Source organism: Syngnathus floridae, chromosome 10, assembly GCF_059516105.1.
Source record: "Syngnathus floridae isolate MCC-2025c chromosome 10, RoL_Sflo_1.0, whole genome shotgun sequence".
NCBI lineage: Eukaryota > Metazoa > Chordata > Actinopteri > Syngnathiformes > Syngnathidae > Syngnathus > Syngnathus floridae.
The window spans coordinates 8233186-8259110 of NC_142422.1; the positions used below are offsets into that span (position 1 = coordinate 8233186).

Genomic DNA, 25925 nt, shown 5'->3' on the forward strand with positions numbered 1-25925 from the left:
ACCACCACCATCGAAACAGACACCTAAAGTCTGACAACCAATCTCCATAAAACAAAGATTAAGATAAGCCTGAGTTTATACCCATTGCAAGTCACTTCCTGAAATGGGTGCTGATGTGGCCGGACTGACCTCCACTAAGACATGAGCCCACTCTCAAAATACAGGAGTGGAATTTGACTGCTTAATTGCAGAATTAGCAGATGTTCATTGGCTGTTTGGTTAGAATGATCCTCCTCCACTGACCAGTTGATTGTTAACCCTTCAGTGACCCTGTGATAAGGGCTAACAGCATGACATCCAGTCCACATCCTGCCTTAAAAAAAATACTTCCATGCCATTTCAGGCCGGCGTGGACTTTCGTGCTTAGGCCATGGCACTAATGTTGAGATGAAGTAATGTGTCCCACTGTCCAAGGCTTGTCAAGTGTAACATTTCTCCTTGTAGATCCAGCAGTAAGAGAAAGACGAGTTTCATTTAAAAAAAAAAAAAAAAAAAAAAAGGCTATTTAATTCAAAATAAACTCACCAATAGATTCAACATGACTGGCAGATTGCAGAACCATACCAAGGAGGTGGACAAAATAATAATAAGTAGATAGTATTAAGTGACATCTGGTAATATAAAAGGTTCACGTAAATATAAACTTGTCATTGAACATGTATGCCAAACTAACGATTTAAACCTAAAACCCGACAAACCAACATGAGAAGGTCATAGTGCAAGCGGCAACAGTGGTCTTTAGCATCCCATCTCAATGCGTGAGCGGGACCAGAGCAGGACTGGTACTCGTCAGGAAGCTCACAGTGCTAAGATTTTTATGACCCGGTGGAAAAGGGTCATCAAGGTCAGTAAAGGGTCATTTGCACCATAACAGGGTGGAATTACAAGTGTGGTTATTTAACCGTAGACATTCGACGAAGGAGGGTGTATTAAAAAAAAAAATTGGCGTAAAATCATTGTGTGTCTAAGATTTTCCAACATATGTGGTGAATCTTTTTAAAGAAATAAATTTTTGGAAATGTAATATGAAAATAACTGTCTTAGTTGTTCAAATCTATTCGAGTGTAGGACATTTAACACCTGTTCTTTCCTAGGATGTACTTGTGAAATGTATCAAAAAAATTAAAACTGTCCTATTTACCTTGAGGTAAAAATGTGCGTAGCAGTGATGCAGGAGGTTGTCAGTAGGCTGGTTGAGCGCACTAACAGTGTTGGCCAACGCCAGTGCATACATTGGCACTGAATGCTCGACATTCACTCTCTCCATCTGGAACTGTAGAGATGGTAGGGGGCGCACTGGCTGAAATGCTGCTATGTTGACAGGTCCTGGTGCAGCCTAGGAAATGAAATATAGAGGGAAAGAATAATGGAGAGAACCTTAATGTTAAAACTGCTTGCTCAGTGTTTTCTTTAGTTGTCTGTTTAATGCATTTTACACTACACATAAATGTAGTTCTACATTTACATGTATGTATGTACATACTGTATGTATGATACACATCTCTTATTAATACAAATATATCATACATGTTGCATGTGTGTTTTTTAAAGATTCCTTTTTCAATTTGTTGTCATGTTTATATTCTGTGCTTTGTCCCATATTGATTTGTGATGTTGAAATCTACTTGTAAAGTGTGTACGTGGGCGCAATAATCCCATCGAAATGTCCTGCAGTGCGGGAGGTAAATGAACTCAACAGATTCAAATTTTAATTCATGGGAAACAAGGTTGCCCGATGGAACAGGAATAAAATAGTGCTACTCAACCTTGCATCAGAATTTTTTATTTAAAATTCATTGTTGTGTTGTACAGAAACAAAATATAGAAAACCTTTTTTTCTGTCCAAATACCTACAGATCTAACTTGGCAAAATGATCTGAGAAAAAAGTGCTTTATGTATATTTTTCCACTCACCTTGCCTCCTATGATAACAGGCATCAGCATGTGGAGAAGGTTGAATTCGGCCATAGAAACTGTAACTGATACTTGGAGGAGTGTGAGACAAGTGAGTCTCGTGGGGATGAATTCCTCTAATCTTGAAATTTCTTCCGGAGTGACTGGACCACAACTTTCCTCCACAATTTCTGCAAACAACAAACAATTGTTTAAAAATAAAAAAAACATTGGCAAAGTATAGACATTATGAACGATATCTTACCTTGCTGCACTCTGCAGTAAGGTTCATACTCGTGGTCCATAGCACAAGTGACCATTTTAAGTATACGATGGACAGCGCTACTGTGCAGTTTGATGTCTAAAGGTCCAACCACAAGTCTCTTGATCGATGCTTCTTGAATGGATGGCGTTACTTCTTCCACATTCACCGCAGAGAAGTCCTGAGTATCTACCAACAGAAAAATCCATGATATACCCCAAATTCTATGAAATTTAGATGAATGGCAATGTCACATTTGTCAAATTGTATGCGTCCAACTTATGGAGAGCAGTACAGCATAAAGAAGATGGCTTTCTGTCAATCAAACGTATGTGAATTTCACAGTCTGACCTCAACCAAACCAAATACCTGTGGGACAAACTAATAAACACCTTGATTCAACAGTATTTGATGGTGTAAAACACCGGTGTCAAACTCAAGGCCCATGGGGCAAACCCGACCCCCCACATCATTCTATGCAGCTCCCAAAACTGTGCTAAAAATGTTCCTTTTTTTTTTTTTTTTAGTTCAATTCAACTTGATGAATAATTTATTGCGCTCCACCCACCCCCTGGCGAAAAGTAATCTCCATGGCCAACAACTCCAAGAAGCAGCACGAAAAACATGCGTACGACGACAAAAACGTTGTTGTGGAGCACCGGACATTCCCACAGTCATTTCACTCTTGATCCATCTGAACATGAGAGTGCAAAGTTGCGTACACCACATTTTTGTGCAAACGCACCCTTTGTACATGAGGCCCCTGGGCACTCCAGCTGGAGTCAAAGCAAAAACAAAAATGTGAATGCCATGATTTTTTTTTTCATACCATGATTCAGACAGTTCAAATTGTTGCCTCTACACTTGTCTGCATCCTTTCTAAGAAAAAGACAAATGATTGATAGTGCACATCCCTAAAGAGGGAAAAAAACTCAAGGTGTTGACATTTCCATTTTAAGTTTCATTAAATGTGTCCATTTACACAAAATGATTTAATTGGTTTCTCAATCAAACAAATGTATATTTTGCGCAAAATTAAGCAATTACAATGGTGTTTAGTTGTGCTGTGCAAGGTTTTGATGCAGCCCAAAGGAATCGGCTCACACAGCATTAAACTCTCGAATGATGAGTATACCAAATGTCCACTCACACAGCTGTCCCTTCAGTCTCTGCAGGCCTCAGTTCCAGAGGTCCACTTAAAAGACTGTGCTCCCCAGCAATAAAAATGAAGAAATTAAAAATAAAAGGGGTGGCTGAATGGGAGTGAGAGGACAAAGGGTCACAACTTGCTTTAAGTTCCACCACCACAGACAACATTCTTTTAGTTTACAAGTCAAGACAAAGTATGAACTGCCTTCTAAGCAATGTGGTTCTGTGATGGAGAATATATTTTTGAGATTTAAAAAGAGGCAATTGGCAATGCCACTTCCTCTTCCCTTCTTCAGTTTGACTTCACTGGGAAGGATTAGGTCTAATATCAACCATATGGCTACAGTTGAATAATAGTGACACGGCGAGGAAGGAAGACTATGGTAAGGACTTAAACAATTTAAACTGTGTCTCTGCTCTTCAAGTTTAAAAAGAAAGTTACTTGAATTTGAAGTCAATTAGTAAGTGTGACTTGGATCGGTTAGTTTTCTAGTAGTTTATGTTCGTCCAGTGGCAATAGAGACTAATTTGTTTGGACGGCACAAGATCTGGTCCGTGTTTCCACACTGACAAAAGAGAAGCATTCCATTTGACAAGGTAACCATCGTCATCCCACAGGAATATTGACACTATTCCTACTGTAAAATAAAACTTTGACCGCTAATGATGACAGCACCAATGTTTTTTTCTTGAATTTTGAATTATCATCTAAACTAGGACTGCTAAATTTGATCATCAGCCAATGTTTTTTCCCCGCACATTTTATGAGTGTTGTACAACCATGCTTTCTGACCAATTTGGTCATATGTGATAAAGACACACAGTCATGTGTTTTTAATCAATAAAGTCACTTAGTTAAGTTATTCCAGATTTTAAATGGTATTTCTGCAAAAGTGCCATGTCCAACATATAATGTAACTTGCCTATACTAAATTATTGCCAAAATCTGTTCCAATTGTCCAGAAGGAGGATCATTTATTCTCCAGGTGTTGAATCGTGCACAATAATCCTTTGCAAACTGCACGATAAACGACAGGCAATTTGGCCAGAATTCAACTTCAAATAGATTCCACTTCAACATTTGTCTGTCAGACTGGATTGGGCCCTTGAATCAAGCCAAAACCGCATGGTCCCTCTGGAGTTCTGAGCTGATATAAATCTTTCATGTCTGTCAGACTTCATCATGTCTGAGAATGCCTCTTATAAATTTAAATTATAAATTGCCAATAAATCAAAATACTTAGCAATCACACCAACACGTTTGTAGGTCCAATGATTATTTTTTTTTGCAGTTAGATATAAATAAATTTCCACTCAATGGAAACTTTGGATCTTTCAGACTTAAACATTGAATGCTTCAGTTCAAGAATGAGAACACCCTTCCGACTTCTCAACACGTGCCAAAAAGAGTGACACCTAATTAGACAAGACTGTCCCAATATTCACTTTCTCAAGTGCTTACGGGTAGAGAGACAGAGGAGGAACAGTGTTTCAACAAGCATCGTGAAGAATGAAACTCAAATATGTGTCAGCAGACTAAACCCTTTTGTGACAGTTGCCCTCCAGGTAAGTTGAAGGTGAGAGAAAGGACAGGAAGGGTCAAGGACCAGGTGGCTGTGACTCAAACAAGACAATGTCTTTATTCAAGGGTGTTTTATTTATGGAGAAGAGAGAAAAGGAGAAAAAGAAGGATATAGGAGAATGGAAACAGAAAGCAAAAGACAGATAGGAAGAAAGGCAGGGCAGGCCAGTGCAAAAGAGAACATGACAAGGATAAAGAAAAAGAGAGTAGGGGTGGCAAGGTTAGCAAACAAACTCCGTGAAGAGCAATGACTTGAAACAATACCTTTGCTGCTGCTGTTTTCCATTGTGTAGAGGTAATCCAAGTAGAAAGCACCAAAGCGCTGCATGCCTGCTATCTCTGTGTAGGTCACCTGTCAAACAAAAGAAAAGTTAGATAAACACGGCAATGAGGGAGCAAACAAGTTGATAGCCTTCAAGAGTGGCAATGACTGGGGTCATCTTGGAGATGACAAAGATGGGTTAAAAATTCAAGATTAAAAAAAAGAAATTAAAAATTCATTGATTTCTACATTTTTAGAGACGTTCACGGTATAACAAGTTAGGAGAAGCTGCTGGGGTTTTAATGACTATGTGTTTATGGTTATTTAAAACTGAGTTTAATGCTGAATGAAACAAACTATCGTCCCTCCCGTGCGTCATTTTGAATGTTATGAGGACGAACTCCCGTTGCCAAAGAGATTGGTTGCCATTTAATTGCAGGGCGCACATACAATAGGCTGCTATTGAATTTACCGTTACAAAAAAAAAACAGGAAAGTAAAGTACATTCTTGTTCCTTGATTAAGATGTCAAATTAGGATGAATTATTTGCATTCTTCAACAGTAAAAGGAGTTTGACTGTTGTGCTTGATTATTTTCTGACATCTTTGTGATGTCTAGTGAGCGGGCCTGATTTAAGTATAAAAAGTTCTCATTCCAAATCCACATTGAAGCAGTCCATGATGCTGCATTGTACGTTTTTGTTCTGATGACGTGGTCTAAAAAATTTGGTAAATACTGCATATAGTCCAAACTGAATTGAGATACAAGGTCAGATAAACTGTAAAATTGTATGAGATCAGGTAAAGTAGTGGTAGTTTTGTTGGCCAATATGTTTGCACTCTGCGTATCGGGCATGTTGTTTACATCCATGCACTTCGAGCAGTGCTGTACACAAGTATTTGTGGGTATTGTAAAAAATGTTACGACAAAGTAGTAGTGTTGCTGCGGTTTATTAAGTTTCCAGTCATTCGTCATTCACCAGCCAAACACGTTTGTCAGTGAGAGACTGATAGACCTGTCAGTTCTGACGGAATCCCAACCTGATTTTAAGAGACTATAACTTTGAAAAATATTGCAGTGTTTGTATTGAGCCCCCTGTAATCTTTTCACAGATGCTCTCAATCCATTCTAGCAGAAATGTTTGCAAACATTTCAGTATCTAGATGTGAAAAGTTGGTAGTGACAAGACTTGCAGCTGTAATTGCAGCAAAATGTGGCTCTACAAAGTATTCGAAGCTGCATACAAATGGACAACACCTATTTCTAACTTTTATTTGCCGTTCCACTTCACAATTACGTGCTACTTTGTGTTGGTCGATCATAAAAGAACCTCAATCAAAAACAACGTTTGGAAAAGTCCCAGAGGTATGAATCATTTTTCAAGGCACAGTGTAGACGGTTAACATTTTTAAATTGCGCAACAACATATCTGTACCTTTTAAGGGCATAGCATTAGAAGAACCTTTGCATTTATCCATACAGGACAAAAAGAAAGGTAAATCCCCATACTCAATCAAACTAACACAAAATGAATGTATGAGATACACAGAGAACACACACACACGTGTGCACACACACTTAACCTAACCCCAAACTAAATCTTGAGCTCTCCAAACAGAGATTTCTATGGAGTCTTATCAGAAAAGCAGGTTAATGAGTAATATTTATAAGGGGAACTCTATTAGACTGTCATGCTTTTGGATCAAAGCCATTGGCTGATTTCATAACCGCTAATGAATTAACACCAAAACCTTTGACTCTTTGACTTTCGAGTCAGAACAGATGGATGGATGGATATCCAAACAAATGATGGTCATGAGCATTTGGGAGCAAAGTCAACACTCAAGCTGTGATGAAGGGAGCTTAGAGTTGTCGCACAATCTTTGGGTTGGTAGTTATTTGTTCAATATGAGGAAAATTCCGATAAAGGGTGCAAGCAGCTGAGTGGCTAAAATTAGATGTGCAAATTTTAAAGTTAAATAAAACATTTATTTCTTACTGATATGTAGAGATGATAGGCTACATAGCTAAACTTTAAAAAAAAAAAAAGATAAATACATCTGTACTTAGTACTTCTGAATATAGTAACAGCTGTCATTACTTCATAAAAAACTTTATGTAATTACAATGTATCACTAACCCGAGCAAAACAGTATTACAGCTAGTTGCTAATTAAAAAGGGCAGCATTTTCATATGGCTCTAATTCCTTTAAACCTCTTGGGATCATTTTGGGATTGTTTTCTCATAACTTGCCATTTTTGTATGTGCCTAAGCTGCTTTGTGATCAAATGTGACTTTCCAATCACAACGCACGCGACTGTTAAGTGGTCACATGATGTGGGCAAGAAGGAGAGTACCATGCAATCTTAGGCACCATCTTCACATGAAACATTATGAGGCCATGTCCGTACTATGCATTCACATAATTGTTGCAGATTTGTGTTTGAAGAGAGTAGTAATTAGATGACAGTGTCTCAACAACCATTGATTTCAACAGAAAAGAGCATCATGCAGTGAGTCTCAATTATTGATATACAACTAAATGATGATGTTAATTTGACGAACGACTTCTAAAATGATGTAATTGGCCAAAAAATACATGGGAATTAAATGCTGTTACTTGTAAGGTAAAAAGGAAATTGCTACAGTACTTTAAAGTAAAAGACCTTATGAGTAACTGAATCCAGGATGAACTCAGCCTTGACGCCATTGTTCTCTGGACTGCGATAGTCAAACAGGGAGTTGGTAAGGTAGGTCATTCCTTTGCTGCTTAGGGTGTCGCCACAACTGAAAAACACTGCATCCTGGAAGAGCACAAAGACAAATAGAAATGAAGAATACTAATTTTTGACTAGCCTTTCAGGTTCTATAGTTATAACAGGGTCAATAATTGTCTGTCTACATAGTGATGTTTTTTTAAGAAGAACAAAATGCTTAACAACTAAATAATAAGGCATAGATTGCATTAAGGGAAATAGCATATCACACCGGTTTAGGTAAATAAAGCAACTACAACCCAGGGTAAATGTTCCGTGTTTTTTCACACCACATGTTCTTGGTCTTCATTTGTAGCTTTAGGTTTGTCTTACCTCTTCGGGTCGGTTCATGTTTTCTTCAAAATCCCGCACTCCCATGATGCCTTTTAGACAGAGAGCGCGGAAGCCCACAAATCCGATCTGACAGTTAAAGAAGGGCTCTCCTTTCATAAGCACCTGAAATTTTTAAAAAGTCAAAAAAGTCAAACCAATGGACTCTTTTGAAAACCATCCACTCTTCAAGCCTGAAACTTTATAGACAAAACTAAATGCAGCTGAAATTGCTAGAGCTTAAAGGAAACAGGAATGCCATTAAATGAGAAAAGTCATGAATGAAAATTACACAATGTTCACTATGTTAAGCTAACACAAATCTACAGAAAGCAGAATATTCACAGAATGTAACATCTTACAACACACAATAATGACGAGGTCTGGCTTTCTGAATCGTTTTGCTTTCTATTTCTGGTCCGGTTTTCAGATTGCTCACTACATGGTCAAGAAAAAGCATAAATTACAAAAATTGTCTTTGGAAATGTGGAATTATTACATCTGGTAAAAAGCTTAAACATAGAAAACACATGGATATCCCAAGTAAGCAATCAGAGAAAAACGTCTATCTACACCAAGGGAGAAATGCAAAAATGATCAGACTCAGGCAGAGATTTCACTGCATTCACAACTGGCCAGAGATAAGTGACTAGGGAGACTTTATAAATACAGTTAGAGATGGAAGTATGCTGGTTATCTACTCCAAAGAAAACATGACAGCAATTTAAAATGCAATAAAAGCATTAAGAGAGGATCAAAAAGAAAGACAATATAGTCATACGTTTTAACCATCAGGATTTTTGACGGATAATTGCAATACAAACACAGATGATTCTTACCTCAAGAGTGATGCCTTCTTGTTCCAAGCCTAAGACTTCTCTTGATTTAACCTTCTGGGGACTGTAGTAGCTGCTCTCTGCCTGGGATTCAGTCAGCTGACATAGTGGAAGAGAGCACATTGTCAAAATGTAAGGTTGCTCTAATTATAAGTAGGATTGGCTATACGATTAAAAGTATACTATTTTCCAAATACTATACTATTTTCCAAATAGTTTCATAGAATCAGTCAAAAGATAAAGCTTAGTTGCATGCTTAGCTTTTATTAAGATAAACAAATACTACTACTATTTTCCAAATAGTTTCATAGAATCAGTCAAAAGATAAAGCTTAGTTGCAAGCTTAGCTTTTATTTAGATAAACATAAAGCAAAAACATTTGCGTCCAAAATTCCAATAATCTTAATGCTTTGATATTAAAACACAATGTCATTTGAAAAAAGTTATTTTAAAAAACTGAAAACATGTGTCTGATACTGTGTGTGTATGTCTGCATACAAAATTACATTTGTCTTCAGAAAATAATTTGATTTAAAACAAAAAAAAAACTATAACATCCAAATTTCAATAACAATGAAGCCCTGCAAGATATTGTTCAAAAGATAAATGATCCTTTTGGTCATTTCCTTTACCACAAGTACTTTCATCAAATCACAAATCACACTGCGCCAGCTCCTATCTAGTTTTCTGCGAGGCCCCTGATTTGCTCTTCAGGGAATGGTAATCAGAACACCACTAGAGCTCCCCAGAAAATTCCAAAGCTGATGTAAAATAGGAATTGTACTGCAAAACGTTTACCCCTCGGAATGAAGCTTGAACAAAGAAAGGATGCGAAAGAGCATCTGGTCAAAGCTAGCTGGCTGCAACAAGAAAGAGCAGTGGATGCTTTCGAGTTTGGCTGGTGTAACAACTGCGGGTGTAGCGTGGAACCGTGCAGGCCTTAACCCATTCAACTTTTGCACAGGAAGCAGGTGCAGAACAAGAAGCAGCTGTGCTCTATTATCCCGACTGATGGAGCCGATTCTCTCGTACTCACGGCCTTCCTCTCCCATTTTCAATTAATCACATGAGGACTAACCTGCAGATTCCTCGATATAATGCTAAGGAAGGAGGTTATTTAAATTGTAAGTGGATGGAGCTATATTTTGCTTTTTGACAAGAGAGTGAGAGCAGAAGTATTAACAAGTATGAAGAATAAGCTATTTGGGGAGTGTGATCAATTAAAAGTAGGACATTGGAGAGGCATTGTCAGACTGCAGGGTTTCAATTTTAGAGCAAATCGTGGACTTGATTAGCCATGAACAAAAAAAATTGCACAAAAGGTGAAATACTTCCGTGCGTCTTTTCCTCTACAAATCACATCTTGGAATAAAAATGCCAAATGAGAAGGAGAACAGATGAAAGTTTCGAAGGCGCGCAGAGGTGAAACAGAAAGCTTAATTGCATCTGTTAAAGTAATTTATGAATACAGTCAATTTCTTTGAGCAAACAAAACTGGAGAGTATCTCATCTGCAATTATAACAAACCCTCTGTGGCCAAGCCAATGAATTTCAAACTATGCTTTAGGCATATATGTATTTAACAGTTCCGCTATCTAACGGTTCCGAAAAAGAAAGAGATTTATAAAATAAAATAAAAAATTAAGAAATCGTAAAAAAAGTAATTAATTCTGATTTAAACATAGCACACAGGAGCATAGTGTGCAGTAATGTGATCTGAAGGGCTGAACCTGAGGGTTAACATCGACAAATAATATATAATAAAATATTGATGGTGATTTGGAAAGTTCTAATCCAAAAAGGTTGGCAATGCATGCACCACATTCTTTATACAGCTTTTCAGTTCAGGTTTTCATTACAGTAACAGTTTCGGTTGTCGAGGGACACGCCTCAATATTAACTAAATGTATTAATTCAATGCATTCAATTAAATTGTTTGAATTAACTTCTTTGTGTGTATGTATGTTGTATTAATTAGGAAATAAAAATATAATATTAATAAGCAGGATTTTAATATGAATTAATATCACTATTCATTAAACAAAACAAAAAACAGCATTCTGCAAGTGATAAATTACCTTAAATGTTACAGAAGCCTTGGTGCAGTAGAAGCCTATTGAAACAATAGGATCCTTGGGTGTGTGTTGCTGGAGATTATTTGGGATGCTGCCAGTCTCTCTTTGCTGGTAGAGACCTTCCTCGCCCTCCTCAGAGCTCACAATGGCTGGAACAAAGGACCACGCCCAAGACACCCAGCCTTCGTTGCTATCTGCAGAAAGGCCTGAGTCCATGTAGAACTCTTGAGTGGAGTACTGGCTCGGAACTTGGTTCTCTATGTCCATATGCATCCCTAAGAGCCAAATAGATAAATAACAAAAACAGCACACATCAATTTTACCGTACAGTCTTGTGTGGCTAGGAGAGCAACAAAAGTCTCTTGTGAAAAATAGACCCATGTGGTACAAAGTAATTGGGAATAAAAAAATTAAAAAAAAGGGATTGTCAGACAGAAAAAGAGATATATATTAGGTGATGTTGAGTGAAACAAAAAAGGAAGTAAAGAAAGCAGAAACACTGGCACATTGGTTGGTTTTGTATCAAAAACTAACGGCTCGGAATGCAATCCCCAGTCGCAGGTTTGAACAAAGTACACTACACTGTTCATTCTCTGATTCCGACCTTTCAACTTGTGACTATTTCCATAAAGATGGAGAAAGAGGAAGCTGATGTCAATACACAAGAATGTGTAATCCCATTCCTTGCTGCCTCATGTCCTCTGCGGAAAAACAATACTGTCCGTGAGGTCATTGCTTAGGAATCCCAGAGGCTAAGGGGTTGAAATTATGACATATTTTAATTAAATCTTTCACTTGGTGAATTGGCAGTTGGAAGTCCAATGTTATGGGTTATTATCTCTTTCCCTCCTCCAGTCTCTCTGTTCAATTTGGTCTCTTTTCCCTTAGTTGTAGTCTTTGAGCTATCATTTCAACAAGTCAAGCTGTTCTGTTTCATGTCAGAGGCTGACAGAGCCTACGTTTGAATTATGAGACAATCAGAATAAGAGCGCAATTACCAATGAAATGATCAAAACACAGCGGCTTAAGGAGACTTTGAAGTTTTAATCCAAAGAAGTGAGTGGAAAAATTCCCAGAGATGTGGGGCTGATTTCCTGCATCTGCAGAAATAAAATGACACACTGTTTCCCACATTAGTTCAACCTACGTTTTAGTGGCTGAATTCAACATAACTAAAATCAGAAGCGTATCAATGTCAAAAGTAGGGCACCAGGGCAGCATTTAACACCTGTCACATAGCTCCACAGCTTAGAACAAGTGGCTCTAGAAGTGAGTGAGCATCTGATTGACGTTGAGACAAACCGAAGAGGACAAATAGGAGAAAGGCTGTGCCCTCAAAGGCCAGCAGATGTCCCTCCATGTTTATGCAAGGGAAAGGTGGACTGATCACCTGACACATTAACAAATCCTGAACTGCTCCTACTCTGGTGTGTCTTCTTGTTGCATACATTATGCATGATTTAACTTTTATACAAATTCCCCTTGCCGGTAATGTTTATATATTTGCAGGCTGAATCAATACATTTCATATAATGCACTTCAATGAGAAGATTCTGCAACTTTATCTCAAAATGTAGGAATATAGTTCAGCCCAAGAGCATTCATAACTTGGCCAAATATTTGAGGTTTAAAGGGCATATTATGTGTAGAAATAATCTTGCAGTAAAATTTTCTGAAATGAAAAAAATCATTACAATGCAGAGTATTAAATATGTGTGCGTGTGTGTGTGTGCGCATACGAATACACACACAAATGGCTAGATAGACAGATGACAGATACACAGATACACAGGTAGAGGACAGACACCCATGCATACGATAGTGTATGAAAGTGATAGCGTATAAACATGTTTTTTTTATCTGCTACATCCTTTCGTATCCCTATTAATATGCTATTAATATGCTTTGTTAAATCCAAAACATAGTGACATGTCATCACCCTGACATATGTGAACCATATGACGTCTTCTATCCCGTGGCCTCTAACCAATATGTGTGATAGTCTGGTCCATTCAAAGAGCCTATGAGAAAAGTGACAGCAAGCACTCCTTCAAAGCAAACACACCACAGAGCACAAATCATATGCATGAGCCATTGGACAAACTCCAGGCCCTTACACACAAATCATACAGTAAAGAGAGGTTGCTAATGCACGCAAATACTCAAATTGTGCGCATGCACCCATACGTACACCGAAAGACAAATTTATAATCCTCACATAAACTTGCTAAAACTACTAAATTTCACAACTAAATCATTGATGGGTCAAGTCCTTGACCTTACAATTTGTCAATAAGACACAGGCTCATCAAAGTAAATCTTGAACAATATTCAGGCATAGACACATTGAATATTTAGCAACATCCGTTTCACTATTTCAAAAGGGCTGCTGTGGAAAAAGTTAATTGAAACAAGAAAACTAGTGACGTTAGGAAACTTTTGCATATTTCTGTACATACAGCATGTGAGATCAATAACTAAGAGTCAAAACAATCAAATGCGGTTGTATTCAAAATGTACTCATGGGTAAGGCTTTTATTAACTGTTGGTTTATTTTGTTTCCCTGAAACACAATGCACTATAATAGCTAACCAGTGGTCCCTATTTGAGTCAATCCACCCATTTCATTGGAAAAACCTCATGACACAAGACCAAAATATATGTCATAAAAAGTAAGAATACCGTATTTTCCGGACTATAAGGCGCACCGGACTATAAGGCGCACTTTCAATGAATGGCCCATTTTAAAACTTTGTCCTTATATAAGGCGCACCGGACTATAAGGCGCACCATTAATGCATCATGTCAGATTTTTATTCCAAATAAAATCATTCTCCATTTTATCTTTTTTATTTCAACTTCAGACGCAACAAATTACTTTATAATCACAAAATAATGATCCGTAGTCTTTTTGATTCATGATTCATAGTCTTCAGCGGGCCACTTATGATTGATTGCCAGTTTAAATTTAGGAATTTGGTCCATATATAAGGCGCACCGGACTAAAAGGTGCACTGTTGGCTTTTGAGAAAATTTTAGGTTTTTGGGTGCGCCTTATAGTCCGGAAAATACGGTACTCAAATAATGATTATCTTGCATACACTCACAAATTGAATTACTCAAATTTGGACTTGTTCAGTTAAACACAAAGCTGATATACTTGCAGGAAACCTTGACTTATTCTGTTGTAATGTAATGGCTGGCTACAGAGGTAATGTAGATTATCATCTAATGGAAGAGCATTGTGTAGTCACTGCATGGATAGATGGCCAAAGGTATATTTGAAATGAAATAAATAAGATGTTTGGGACAAATTACCGGTCAGTGGAATTCCAGCAGTTCCACAGATGGTCATGCTTGTGTCCCACAGTACGTTGGTTAGGAATTACTAAACTCAACAATACATTATTTGAGCTCTAATTCTTCTGGCATTACTATTGGGGAGAAAATCGCAAGTAAGGCCTAATGTTCATGTACGAGCCAGAGCTGTTCCCAATCTTATCTCAGCAAACACACCCAGTTTCTTTACTCTGTCGATGGCTTCCAGCAAAACAAGCTCTGTGGGTGCTCGGGTTCCAAGAGTTGGTCCCCCCTTGTATATTTTTGTGATAGGATACTAATTTATTCTCAGAGGCTCCAAATAGCAGTAGCATGACACCAACTTTTACATCTGGCATTGGAAACCAAACTAAACGGCGCCAACTTACAGTTCCCAGCCAACAGGCAGGGAGAAGGTTGGTGGGAGTAACTGAAGCAGCTACAATATATTGTATTCTTCCATGACTCCCTTGGTTCTGATTACCACTTTTTCTATTTGCTCCTAGTGCTACAAATAGGGTGTTGGTCCATTGAGACGCGGGACGTGATAACTCAATTGTGTTGAGATGAGAATGAGCATGAGGTGGGGTTTTATTATGGTTGTGTCTTTCGTTATGCAAAAAAAATTGTACATTTATAACAATGCAGAGGGAGTGGATTCCATTCCTGGCCAATACCCCAATAACCGGCCACGACCGGCTGCAAGCTCAAATAATAAGATAAAAAAGGTGGGTTGCATTAGGAAGGGCATTCAGTGCCAAACCAATAATGCGAGTGACTCGTTTTGCTGATCTCTGATTGGACAAGGCCAAACTTACAACAACATAGCAATCAACAACCATACTGAGTTCCTGTTGTTGTAAACGGTATTATAGGCAAGTGAATTAAACAGTAGTGAAGGTTACTGTTACATAATGACGTAGTAAAACAAAAACAAGGCATATGACCATTAAACCTAATTTTACATGCGCAAATGCTCCAGGTACAATTGCGTATTATGCAGTGTGCACACGTCCGCAAATGAAGTCAGAACCATGTGTGTTTTAGTTGGCTCCAGGATGTGAAGAGTGTGATTTCCTATGAGGTTCAAATCAAAAACTAAGACATGAGTCTGTGTTTGATTTACCCTTGTTTCTTCACTTGATCCTTGAGGCTCAAGCTTGATGACAATGGTCTGTGTTCAGTTAACCATGCTCAACATAAGGAAGATACACAATGATCACTTACTGTCCCATTTATAAAAAGATCGTTTTGAAACACTTGACCGTGGCCGATTCCAGCGCTGCTATGGACAAAAGAAGGGATGAGGACGAGTTATTCGAGGAACTGTAGTTAGTACTCACTTTGGGGTGCTCAATGAATCCCTGGAGCTCTGACTCCCTTGCATGCTCACTTAATCAAATCCATATTTCATCATGTCAAGTGAAGTGTGTGTGCATGTGTGAGGGGGGGTATTTTTTCCTCATGGGGATAACTAGTCTTTCTATTCGGCAACAATTATTTCCCTGAGTAAATTAGCACCTGAAATCTGTTGATAAGGTGGACCTATCAGACAAATCTTAATATCTAAAAAAAAAAAAAAAAAAAAACTTTGCTAAGCAATGCAAGCTGTGCGAGGAATTGACCTAGATGTCATTGTTTTAATCACTAACGTCATATTTTTTTCTTTAAATGAATGAATAAAAGAACAAACGAATGAATATGAGAACACATCTCACTCACCAGGTACATTTGTTCCAGGTTCTTTGACATGACAGCTTCCCTCTTCTCGTTCTCCTTCTTTTGGCGCTCCTATTTCCCCATAGTAGAGTGCAACAATCAGTTGCAAAATGCGGATAAACATGGGAAGTTGCTGATCCGTAATTGACAACTTCAGGCTATCCACCATGGTTTGGATCTGAGACATAGGAAAGACATAGGAAATAAATTAATTCATTCATTTTAAAAAAATAGGAGAATTTAGCTTTCTCAATTTCCTCAAAGTTCACAGGTGTCCACTGAGGTATGAATGGAAACAATTATATTCTAGTTAAACCAAATTAGTTCTGATTATCTATAACATGAACTTTTGATATTATAGGGCAGAGCCTATTTTTAATTGATGTCTTATTAGATTTCCTGCCATTGCAGCATGTGGCACAATGGGAGCTAAAATTAACTTTTCAGAAATGGTGATGTTTATTTTTTGACTTACTTTAATTATAGCGGGGATCTTAGAATTGATGTTGTCGTAACTAAAATGAAGCCGCGTTCGAAAGGAGCATTTGTACAGTAGTGGGTCTTGGTAGAACTCAATCTTGCCACTTGCATTCCGTTTGTCCAAGCACACAGTACAATCAGAGAAGTTGATCACTTTCCGGAGAACGAGTTCCGGGGCTGTAGAAAGAGCACAGTTACGACATATTGATCTCAGAGCCAACTCTCTCATTCACACAAATTGTAAATGATTATCAAAACTGTCTGATATTGATAACACTAATTTAAACTGGCAGGAGAAACAACATATGGCAACATTTAGCTTGGAAAAAAAAAGAAAAATGTTTGACTTAAATCTTACATGCATAATGATTTTGAATGGTGCATTATAGGTTTTTGTTCACCACAACAAATGTTGCCGTTCTTACCTGTGACATCCATGAAGGCCCTCTCCCACTCATCATCCACAGTGTAGCACTCGGCTGAAGTAATGTTGACGGACAACACAATGTCATCCTCAACATATTTCAATATCAAGTTGTTCACCAAAACGTTGACATTATTCACCACACGTCTGATGAGGCTCTGCACATAACCTAGAACACAAAACAAGCATACGATTAAGAAACATATAAAACAGACGAGTACAACACATGTTGGACAAGACAACCTTGCTCACAATTTCTAGTTCATTGCAAAATTATTTGAAGGGTTAAATACTACCTTTTTTTTGTGCCAACTAGTTCCATTAGGCCAGATGCATGATCTATGATCCCACAATATTTGTTTTCTTAAATTAGTGCCATTGTTTGTCGCATTTTTGTCTTTTAATTGTATTCATATACACCCCCTACAAAAAGTAATGGAACTCTAAGGCAAGTTCACTTTGTTAGAATTCATTTTCAGTTTTGCACATTTACACTATCATGTGTCGGTGTTTAGAGTTATAAACTGCATCGCTTACGGCCTGAATTACCGTAAAGGTTTGTGCAAGCAAAAAGGGGGATAAATTTGATTACACACACAGCAAGGATTGCACCTGTCAAAGAAATAGAGCTGGCTGATTTTCTGTCTTTAAATAGAGCATCCGAAAGGCAGGTCCAAAAAAAAGAAAAAACGTGATGTCATCTTACCACAAGCAAAATGAGAGGCAAGGTAATGAGAACTTTTTCCTTCATGTAAACATTTTTAAAAAGCCAACAATAATGATCGTGACGCATAATTTATTCAGCAACAGAGTTTTGGAGCTTCTGAATGATGTAAGGCCTTTCACATGAAGTCACATCACCTTTGGAAAAAGAACGGGCACCTACCTGGTTGCACTTCCATAGCCACACACTGCAGTTTATTAAATAAAGCTTGGCTCATGATTTCTGGCTTCCCCAGAATTTTCACAGAGATTGATTTATTTTGTGTGGCTCAGTAATGTTTGTGTCATCCACTAACACTTTAAACTTCATTTTACACTTGTGGCACTATCCCAAATTTCCCATAGTAAAAGGCAAAGCTACCTTAAGTGCTTCAAATACTGCAAAAAGAATACTCCAAACCATCGAAGCGGTGCCGTCATTTATTTCTCCAATGTGCTGTTCAACACAGTCACGGCATAGTAAAACATACTGTACAAACATCTTGAGTTTTCACTTTATTTCCAAAACCAAATGTTTATCTTCCTGTATTTTCATAAATACTCTAAAGAGTAACAGACCCAATAACGAAGCAGCACTAAATGATGCTCTTGATGAAATTAAATCAAATAAATTAGCAAGGTGTTCTGCTGTGCCTGACTGGACATGAAAAATTGCAAGTGGTGAGGCTGACATAAACACAGCTACAAATGCAACGCGTGTTTGTCACACAGGTGCCTGGCTTTGCAAGCATGTGCCTGCCAAAGTTTGTGTGTGTTCTGGCTTCTGCAGCATGTATGAGTGTGGCTGTGGTTCTGAGGTCGGTTAGAAAGCTGCTGTTGCATCAGCAGCATGGACATTAAACCAGCAATGTTATTTCCCTTTCTGGATCTAATTTGTCCACTGCTGGGATGTTTCACTTGTACTTATTCTTGCCTCACACAAAGACGCTCTATGAACTATCACACTCGTGTGACCTTCTGTAAACAATTGACATAGCCAGCGCGTATCCTACAGCCAAAAACATAAGCTGTTCAAAAATGTTCACCCACGTCACAAAAGAGGAAAGAGTGGGCTTGTGGGAATGCAAAACATTTTGTGACTTTAATGTTCTACATGCAAGGCAAGTCTGTCAACTCCAACCAACACAACCCTATTAAATCTTGGATTTTTGTGAAAACAAATGTACTTTTTGACTCTCTGAAAAGGATCTCCAATAAAGCGAGAAAACAAAACCTTGATTGGGTAATTGTAACAAAGTAATCCCAGTATGTATTTTATAGACATATTTCATTCATTCCTTTTCTTCTAAGAGAGTGAAATAGATACCTCAAACCTAAAAATGCTTAGTATATTACTTGTCTAGTACAGAGGTAAGCTGTACATGTAAAAAGCGCATGGGTGGGATATTCGGTATCCTTAAGTAGCATTTGCCAGTAATACCAGAACAGCTGCCGTATTTATTCTCTTTGGAGAGGCCCCAGTACCACGACAGCAGTAGCACTGGACCGTGGATTTATCTCAGGAGTGTGTTTGCACTGCAGCCCAGGCAAAGCTCAATCTCCTCCAATCACGCACATAATTACACAATCATGCATGCACAATTCTTGACACACTCAAGGAGTAGTAGAGGCACAACAAATGTGGAACATTTATGAGTGGCCACCACACTACGCAAGAGTTAAAGCCAGTTTTTAAACAAATGCAATTCATAAGAACTGGAAAAGATCCTAACAAAGTGGAAAACGATCATTCCTGATGGCAAATATTTGACTGAGACATATAACAAGTGTGATAATTAGGATCCTATGCCAGTGAAATTTAAAACGCATCCCATCACAGAAGCACAGGTTGCAACAGAGTCCAAAAGCTTGCTTTTTTTTTTAATGCAAATAAGACTTTGGTATTCAATTTCAGGGGAAATTAGAAATCAATCAATAAACAGGTTTAAAAATATTTTGAACGGAATCGGACAATCCTCTGCATGTTCTGAACTCCTCTGTTGTTGTTTTTTGTATTTTTCGAACTATGAATCACACTTTTTTTCCGTAGTTTAGCTGGTCTGCAAAGTCAAGTGCGACTTTCATATATTAAAATTAGATCTGGGACTGGCACCCAAAATTCCCGTTTCCTAATCATGTTGACTTTTTGTCATGGTATTTGTTATTTTATGACGAATAAAGCTGTCATTCCCACAGTTTTTATCGACATAATCTGGCGATCAAGGGCTAGCGGCGATCGGGGTTAGCTTCAACCCGTAAGATTTCAGCTGACATCAGACTGGTCTGCTAACTTCAACTACCGATGACTGAGTACTACATCATTGGAAACGCCAGCAGAAGAACTCCCCGTCTATATTCCAAACAACTGCAATTATCTACCAAGTAGTTTTGCATTTTCTCAACGTATTTAATGTTTTTTTTAACATCTGGAATAGTGATCTGTAAGGACCTGGTCTTTTTGTCCTAGTGCGGTTACCCAAAAGCTGTGTTCCAGGGCCTAATGGCAAATGTTTCCATTAGTAAGCACTTATATGGGAGCTTCACATCCCAAGTTAAATGCCAAGCACCGGATGGAGTTGTGCACTGCCACTACGACTGGACTGTAGTTGGTTGGTGCATTGATGAAAAAGTGTGGTGGGATTTTCTCTCCCTCACACCTACCTCAGAGCTCAACTAAATGCAGGCCCAAGGGGAGAATCTGAGGTGAGGCACCTTGCTTTAACAGCTGGGGAGAGATATTATCTCATAACATCAGGCATGGAAATGGATCCTCCCCAGATACAACCAACTAGGACTGAATATAAGTTCATATATTCATGCACGCTGAGTTTCGTATAACTTGGGTGTTACACTGTGACCTACTCTGTAAGCTGAATACCCCTTCCTTTCCGTTCTTCTTTCTTTCTTCTTCTACACCCCCCCAAAAAACGTTTTTCCAATTATTAAAAAAATTCAAAACAACATGAATTGTTCAATAGAAATGTATATAGTTGTGAATTGATATAAAAGGCTAACAAGGCTTATTCAATTGTTCCCAACCAGGTTTGTGTCATTAAAGCTCCAATGAGTGATGAAAATATTATTATTTTAATAATCCGCTATTCTGATGAGTATCAATTAATGAATTTGATGATTAAAAAATGCAAAAACAGAATATTATTTTATTTTGACAGTGCAGAAAACACCCAAACATATAGTATTATGATTCAGCTACTAGTGTAGTCTGTAACGCGCAGCGGGGAGAGTCACTACATTGCACATACGAGGCTGGTATCTAGTTGACTGCAGGCTGCAAAGTACAAGCTACGAGTGATCGTTTTTTGTGATTGGCAATGAAAGCCATTCTTCAACATGCCCATCACGTACTTTTCTTCAGAAGCCGGCAAATCACTATCGGTGGATGATCACGATTCGTACGCGATTTCAGTGACCTACTTGTTTAAAAAATTTGCATTTCTTCAATGTCAGTGTATTTATTTATTACAGTATAATTTAGCAGACAATCACCCAAATGGGTCGCTTTTATTTTTTGTGTTATTTATTTGTCATCTTTTCAAAACAAACATGAAAAGTTTGTTGTGTGTTTTACAAAATGAAAATACACAAAACCAAAGACTGAAAACCGAATTGAACCAAAAAAGTGACTTTAGTGGACCCTTACACCCCTAAGGAATAGGTGCCTAGTATGTGTCCCTGTCCTCCCCCACAGCCTTCATTGGCAGTCATTCAAAAAGATGGAAGGCAACATAGCTATACTGGCCCCTGGGCCATCATTCACCTGGGGGTAGGTCTGGGTCACTGGGGGCAGCCTGTTGGAGTCGGCGGGGCTTGCCTACAGTCTTGGAACTCTCTGACATACTGCGACTCGTGGAGCTGGACTCACTATCATGGTCATCCTGAAAAAAAAAGAAAAAAAAAAGCTTATTTAAAAATGGACACTGACATGACTGAGTTGTGATAAAATAACAATTCCGTTCTGACCAATTATGTTATTATTCTGCTGTCATTGTGTTCATTCGGCTTAAAGTAACAACAACAGTCCCGGCAAATATGTGTAGTGTGAGATTCATTCAGCTGGCAGAAAGCAAGCAGCACTGTTTTTGAGTGTTTCTTGAGGTCCCAAGCAGACATTACTCCCACTACAGGCTCTACAAATAAACAGTGAGCCTTGGATGAGTCAGGGTCTTTCCTCCGCAACACTATACATCACCTCTGAATGAATGCAAGTCAGGAATGCATTCGCAACATGGAGGCATGCATTAGTACCAATAAGAAATTAATTGCAACAGCATCTTTCGAAACATTGCTGCAAGGTGCTTAGTATAATTGAGAACATGAAACACATGAAGACAAAATAGATTTTGCATTTAATTGATAGTTATATTTACTTTATATTACAGTACATTCATCACGCTACATAGAACACTTGCACAAACGTGCAGGACGAGAAAGATTCGAAAGAGTGACTGGCAAGTTCAACGGTCCTGTGAGCGATTTGGGAATTTCGTATCTTCCTCAAGGGCAACCCCATGGTGCTCAGGAAACATCCACGCTAAGCACATTGTTTTGCTTTTGGGGATGTTTTGTTATAGGTTGTCTAGTATATTGTAATAAATCTTTAACGTTTAACAATTGTGGTTTAAAAAGATGGCAGTCATGAATATGTAAACTTGCCAATATGTGACACCATCAGAATCATATAACACAGAACACACAAGGATTATTATAGGCTAAACTCTCCAGACACAAAAGGTTGACTTGGAGAAATACCTCATAATTTGATTCATGTAAACGTGCTGCAACAAGGTAGGGAGGATTAAAAAAATAATAATTATCTTGAAAAGGCTTAGGATAAAACATTTCAACAATTGTAAAATCTGAGATGTTGGGAAAAGCTTGGTGGGCTACGTGAGATAAGCACCGTGTATGAATTTGAAAGGTAACTGGAGCACTGTAACCGTTTAACAGCCAACCTAGGTGGTAAAATGGTCAACACAAAGAAAAGCCGCATTCACATGAGTGTATTTTTTATGGAGGTCACTGTGGCCTTCCAAGTCTGCCTTTATGCAAACAATGTAAGAAATTTAAAAATGCTACAGAAATTTGTTTGCGCTTGAAATTGAACCAGGATGACGTACAGAAAAGTACAAATAAATAAATTTTAAAAACAAGGAAACAAGCACGAACGAGCCAGGTTGAATTTTATGCAGTCGCAAATATTTACAACCAACAAACCAACTAGCTGTTTAAGGTTTAAATGTAGACTGGTTTCGACAACTCAAACTAAAAAAAGAGGATTGGGCGCAATTAACCACTCAATATCATTTCAGGCAGTAAACTATTCTCAAGAGGCTCAAAACACTTTTTTTTTTTTTTTTTTTAAATAATGTGGCCTCAGTGGCAGTCTGACAAATGGATCACTCAAGGTTACCACACAAGGGCACTAAGTGAGGAACAAGGGCTGGAGGAACACAGGAAGCACATAATGGTGACTGAGGCTGGACAAGCACTGCCTGAAGCCAAGTCAGTTCAAATGTGAAACAAAATATTGTACAGAAAAAAAGCAAGGAGGAAAAAAAGATGCATAGGATTTAGCTGTGAAAGTGGCATTGCACCAGTTGAGGCTCAGGCCACAGGGAGGCCCCTGCAGACATATGGCTGAGTGAGAGACCCAGACGCAATGTTTTAAACATGTCTGAAGTGTTGACCCTCATCTGAGCCGCTTGAAAATTTGTTAAACCCCGCTGCCAGCGCTGGTTATCAGAAAGATTGTCTTTATAGATAGTGTCATACGTTTCTTTGTATAAACATACAAGCGGTGAGACAGAATATCTAACTTTTGTTGCCTCTCATCACATTTTGTATCACGACACAATATTTGCTACATTAGTACATTGTCTGCTGTTTGCTGCACTCTATGAAAGACCATAGCAGATATTTTTTTATCTGTGGCTGCAAACCAAACTCCATTTTTTTTTTCTTATAACAGACTTCTTGGCCATAAACAGTCATTTGCAGATTCCCGGCCTAAATGCATATTCAGTCACAACTAACACTTTAGCTCATAGAAAACTTGGAATTAGGCTATGAAGCAGGTTGCAATAAATAAATAAAGCAATAAGATAAAAGCAATGTACTGCAATAAAACCGCACATATAAAACAACAAGTCGCAGGATGAGTAAAAGAAAAGCAATTTAAAACAAGACCAGTCGGGACAAAGCAAACACTCTGACAGTTACCGTTGTTTTTCCACTGCGAGTCCCGAGCAAACTCATGCTGACATCAAAGTGGCAGGCCTGGGGATTGGAGGCCAAGCGGTTAAGGGCAAACGTCTTGGCATGATAAAATAAATGAAGGAAACCAAATAGGTCTCTATCAAAGACAGAACCCCGCTCACAACTGACATACAGAGGCCCCATCTTTCATGTCAAGGTCAACAAAACTATTGACCCTGGTGTGTTTTAACAACTACATATTGTAGTTATATATATAATATATATATGTATATATTTATTTTTTTCTCCCAGGCTTGTATTATTAGACAATAGCATATATGATCTCACGATGAAAAAAATATTTGTATAGGCCTGTGTACGAGGTTCACACGTCAACCATCCATTTGCCCATTTGAGAAACTGCTTACTTGGTTAAGGTTTACAGGGAATTAGAACCGATCCCATCAGAATTTGGGCAGACAAATGACTGGTGATCCCTGATGGGACAAACCAAAAGTCATCTCAACAACACCATGTGGACAGTAGTGCCAGTCAATCATAGGGCAGGTAATAGAGATAAAGAATCATCTCACCCTCTGAGTGGGAACTGAACCAAAGTCGCATTTATTTTTACAAAATAGTTACTGACTAAAAAAGTTATATTGATTTCGATTAAGGTGCATTAATGAACCAGCTAGCAACATGTATGTTGTGTGCCAAAAAAAAGGGTTTTCATAAGTTTTTTATCAGCAAATGTCATAATTTACATTTGGGTATACAAATGCAAAGTCAATTATTTAGTCATTTATAACGAGTGCAAAAAACACGGTCAGTCAGATATCAAAGTATTTGAACTGCCTTGTATCTACGCTTGCTTAAACACTAACAACATACACTCTCAGAAAATGGTTTGCAGCTGGCTCAAAAAAAAAAGACTGATTGTTTCAGTAATGTCGGTAATGTAATGTCAGTATGTGGACACTTTTTCTACACTTCTCTTGGGCCTTTTAGAGCGGCTTAACCCATTGACAACAAACCCACTGGAATGCAAGTGGAGTGAAACAGAGCTCATCGCATTTGAATCAAATTACACTTTTTTAATGTTCCTTGGCTTCAAACTCATCGGTAAGATTAACCCCCACAAAAAAGCCACTAATGGGTTTTTAATGAAACCGTTACGAAGTCTGATAGTCATTATAAAACAATTAAAGAGATGTGTTTAATTTGCTCGTTCGTACATATTTGGGAAAAGAAAGACCACTGTCAGCTAAAGTGGTAAAGAAACATTAGTTTATTTTCTGTCCATGGGGTATTAAAAAAACAAGGGCTTTAGAAGAGACTTACGATTCATTTTTTATAATTTAAAACAGTTGTCAACTACCCCAATGAATAAAAATTCTAGCACAATGAACACCCCCTTGTTTGTGTCTTGTTGAAATTAGGCTGTTGTGGGGGGGTGGGTGGGGGTGTCTCAGTGAGCCAATGTTAACTTGGCCCCATATACTTCTGAGCCAATGATGAGTGAGGACTTTATGGGTGGGGCTGCATGTTTAGCCCTAAGTCAAAAAAGTGTGAGCACAAAAACACACGCAAGCCCTGACGAGGGCAGCAAAGTATTTTCCGACTCAGCATTTCCTCACCAAGGTACTGACTTGGACTCCAAAAAATTCCCAGTGGCTAGCTCAGAGAGCCAGTCTAACAAATAAGCAGTTGACAAAAGACTCTTTGGTAAAATTTTGAATTTGATGGTTGGACAGGGTTAGGGAGCCGACGATTACAAATACAAGGAATTAAAAAGTATGTCTCATCGTATCTCCCATTTCAAATCATTCATCTTCCCAACCGCTCATCCTCAGGAGGATACCATCTCAAATTCAAACATAATTTCCCTTGTTCAAGACAAAATAGGTAACCAAGGAA

The 25925-nt window shown here is 38.2% G+C and overlaps 1 protein-coding gene across 3 annotated transcripts in view; it reads right to left on the reverse strand.

The window, feature by feature from the left end:
- vps13b (vacuolar protein sorting 13 homolog B) overlaps nucleotides 1-25925 on the reverse strand; it is a 210759-nt gene that overhangs the window by 178925 nt on the left and 5909 nt on the right. For 2 of the 3 annotated variants that reach the window (XM_088386303.1, XM_088386304.1), the window contains exons 4-15: nucleotides 21568-21685; nucleotides 17089-17256; nucleotides 16659-16840; nucleotides 16187-16361; nucleotides 11150-11421; nucleotides 9075-9170; nucleotides 8239-8361; nucleotides 7816-7953; nucleotides 5151-5238; nucleotides 2159-2344; nucleotides 1915-2084; nucleotides 1142-1336 (exon numbers count right to left, since the gene is read on the reverse strand). In XM_088386303.1, the coding sequence (XP_088242429.1) occupies nucleotides 1142-1336; nucleotides 1915-2084; nucleotides 2159-2344; nucleotides 5151-5238; nucleotides 7816-7953; nucleotides 8239-8361; nucleotides 9075-9170; nucleotides 11150-11421; nucleotides 16187-16361; nucleotides 16659-16840; nucleotides 17089-17256; nucleotides 21568-21685 (1911 nt within the window). Of the gene's footprint in view, nucleotides 1-1141; nucleotides 1337-1914; nucleotides 2085-2158; nucleotides 2345-5150; nucleotides 5239-7815; nucleotides 7954-8238; nucleotides 8362-9074; nucleotides 9171-9869; nucleotides 10720-11149; nucleotides 11422-16186; nucleotides 16362-16658; nucleotides 16841-17088; nucleotides 17257-21567; nucleotides 21686-25925 lie in introns of those variants that run through there. The other variant, XM_088386305.1, reaches the window with a different exon arrangement.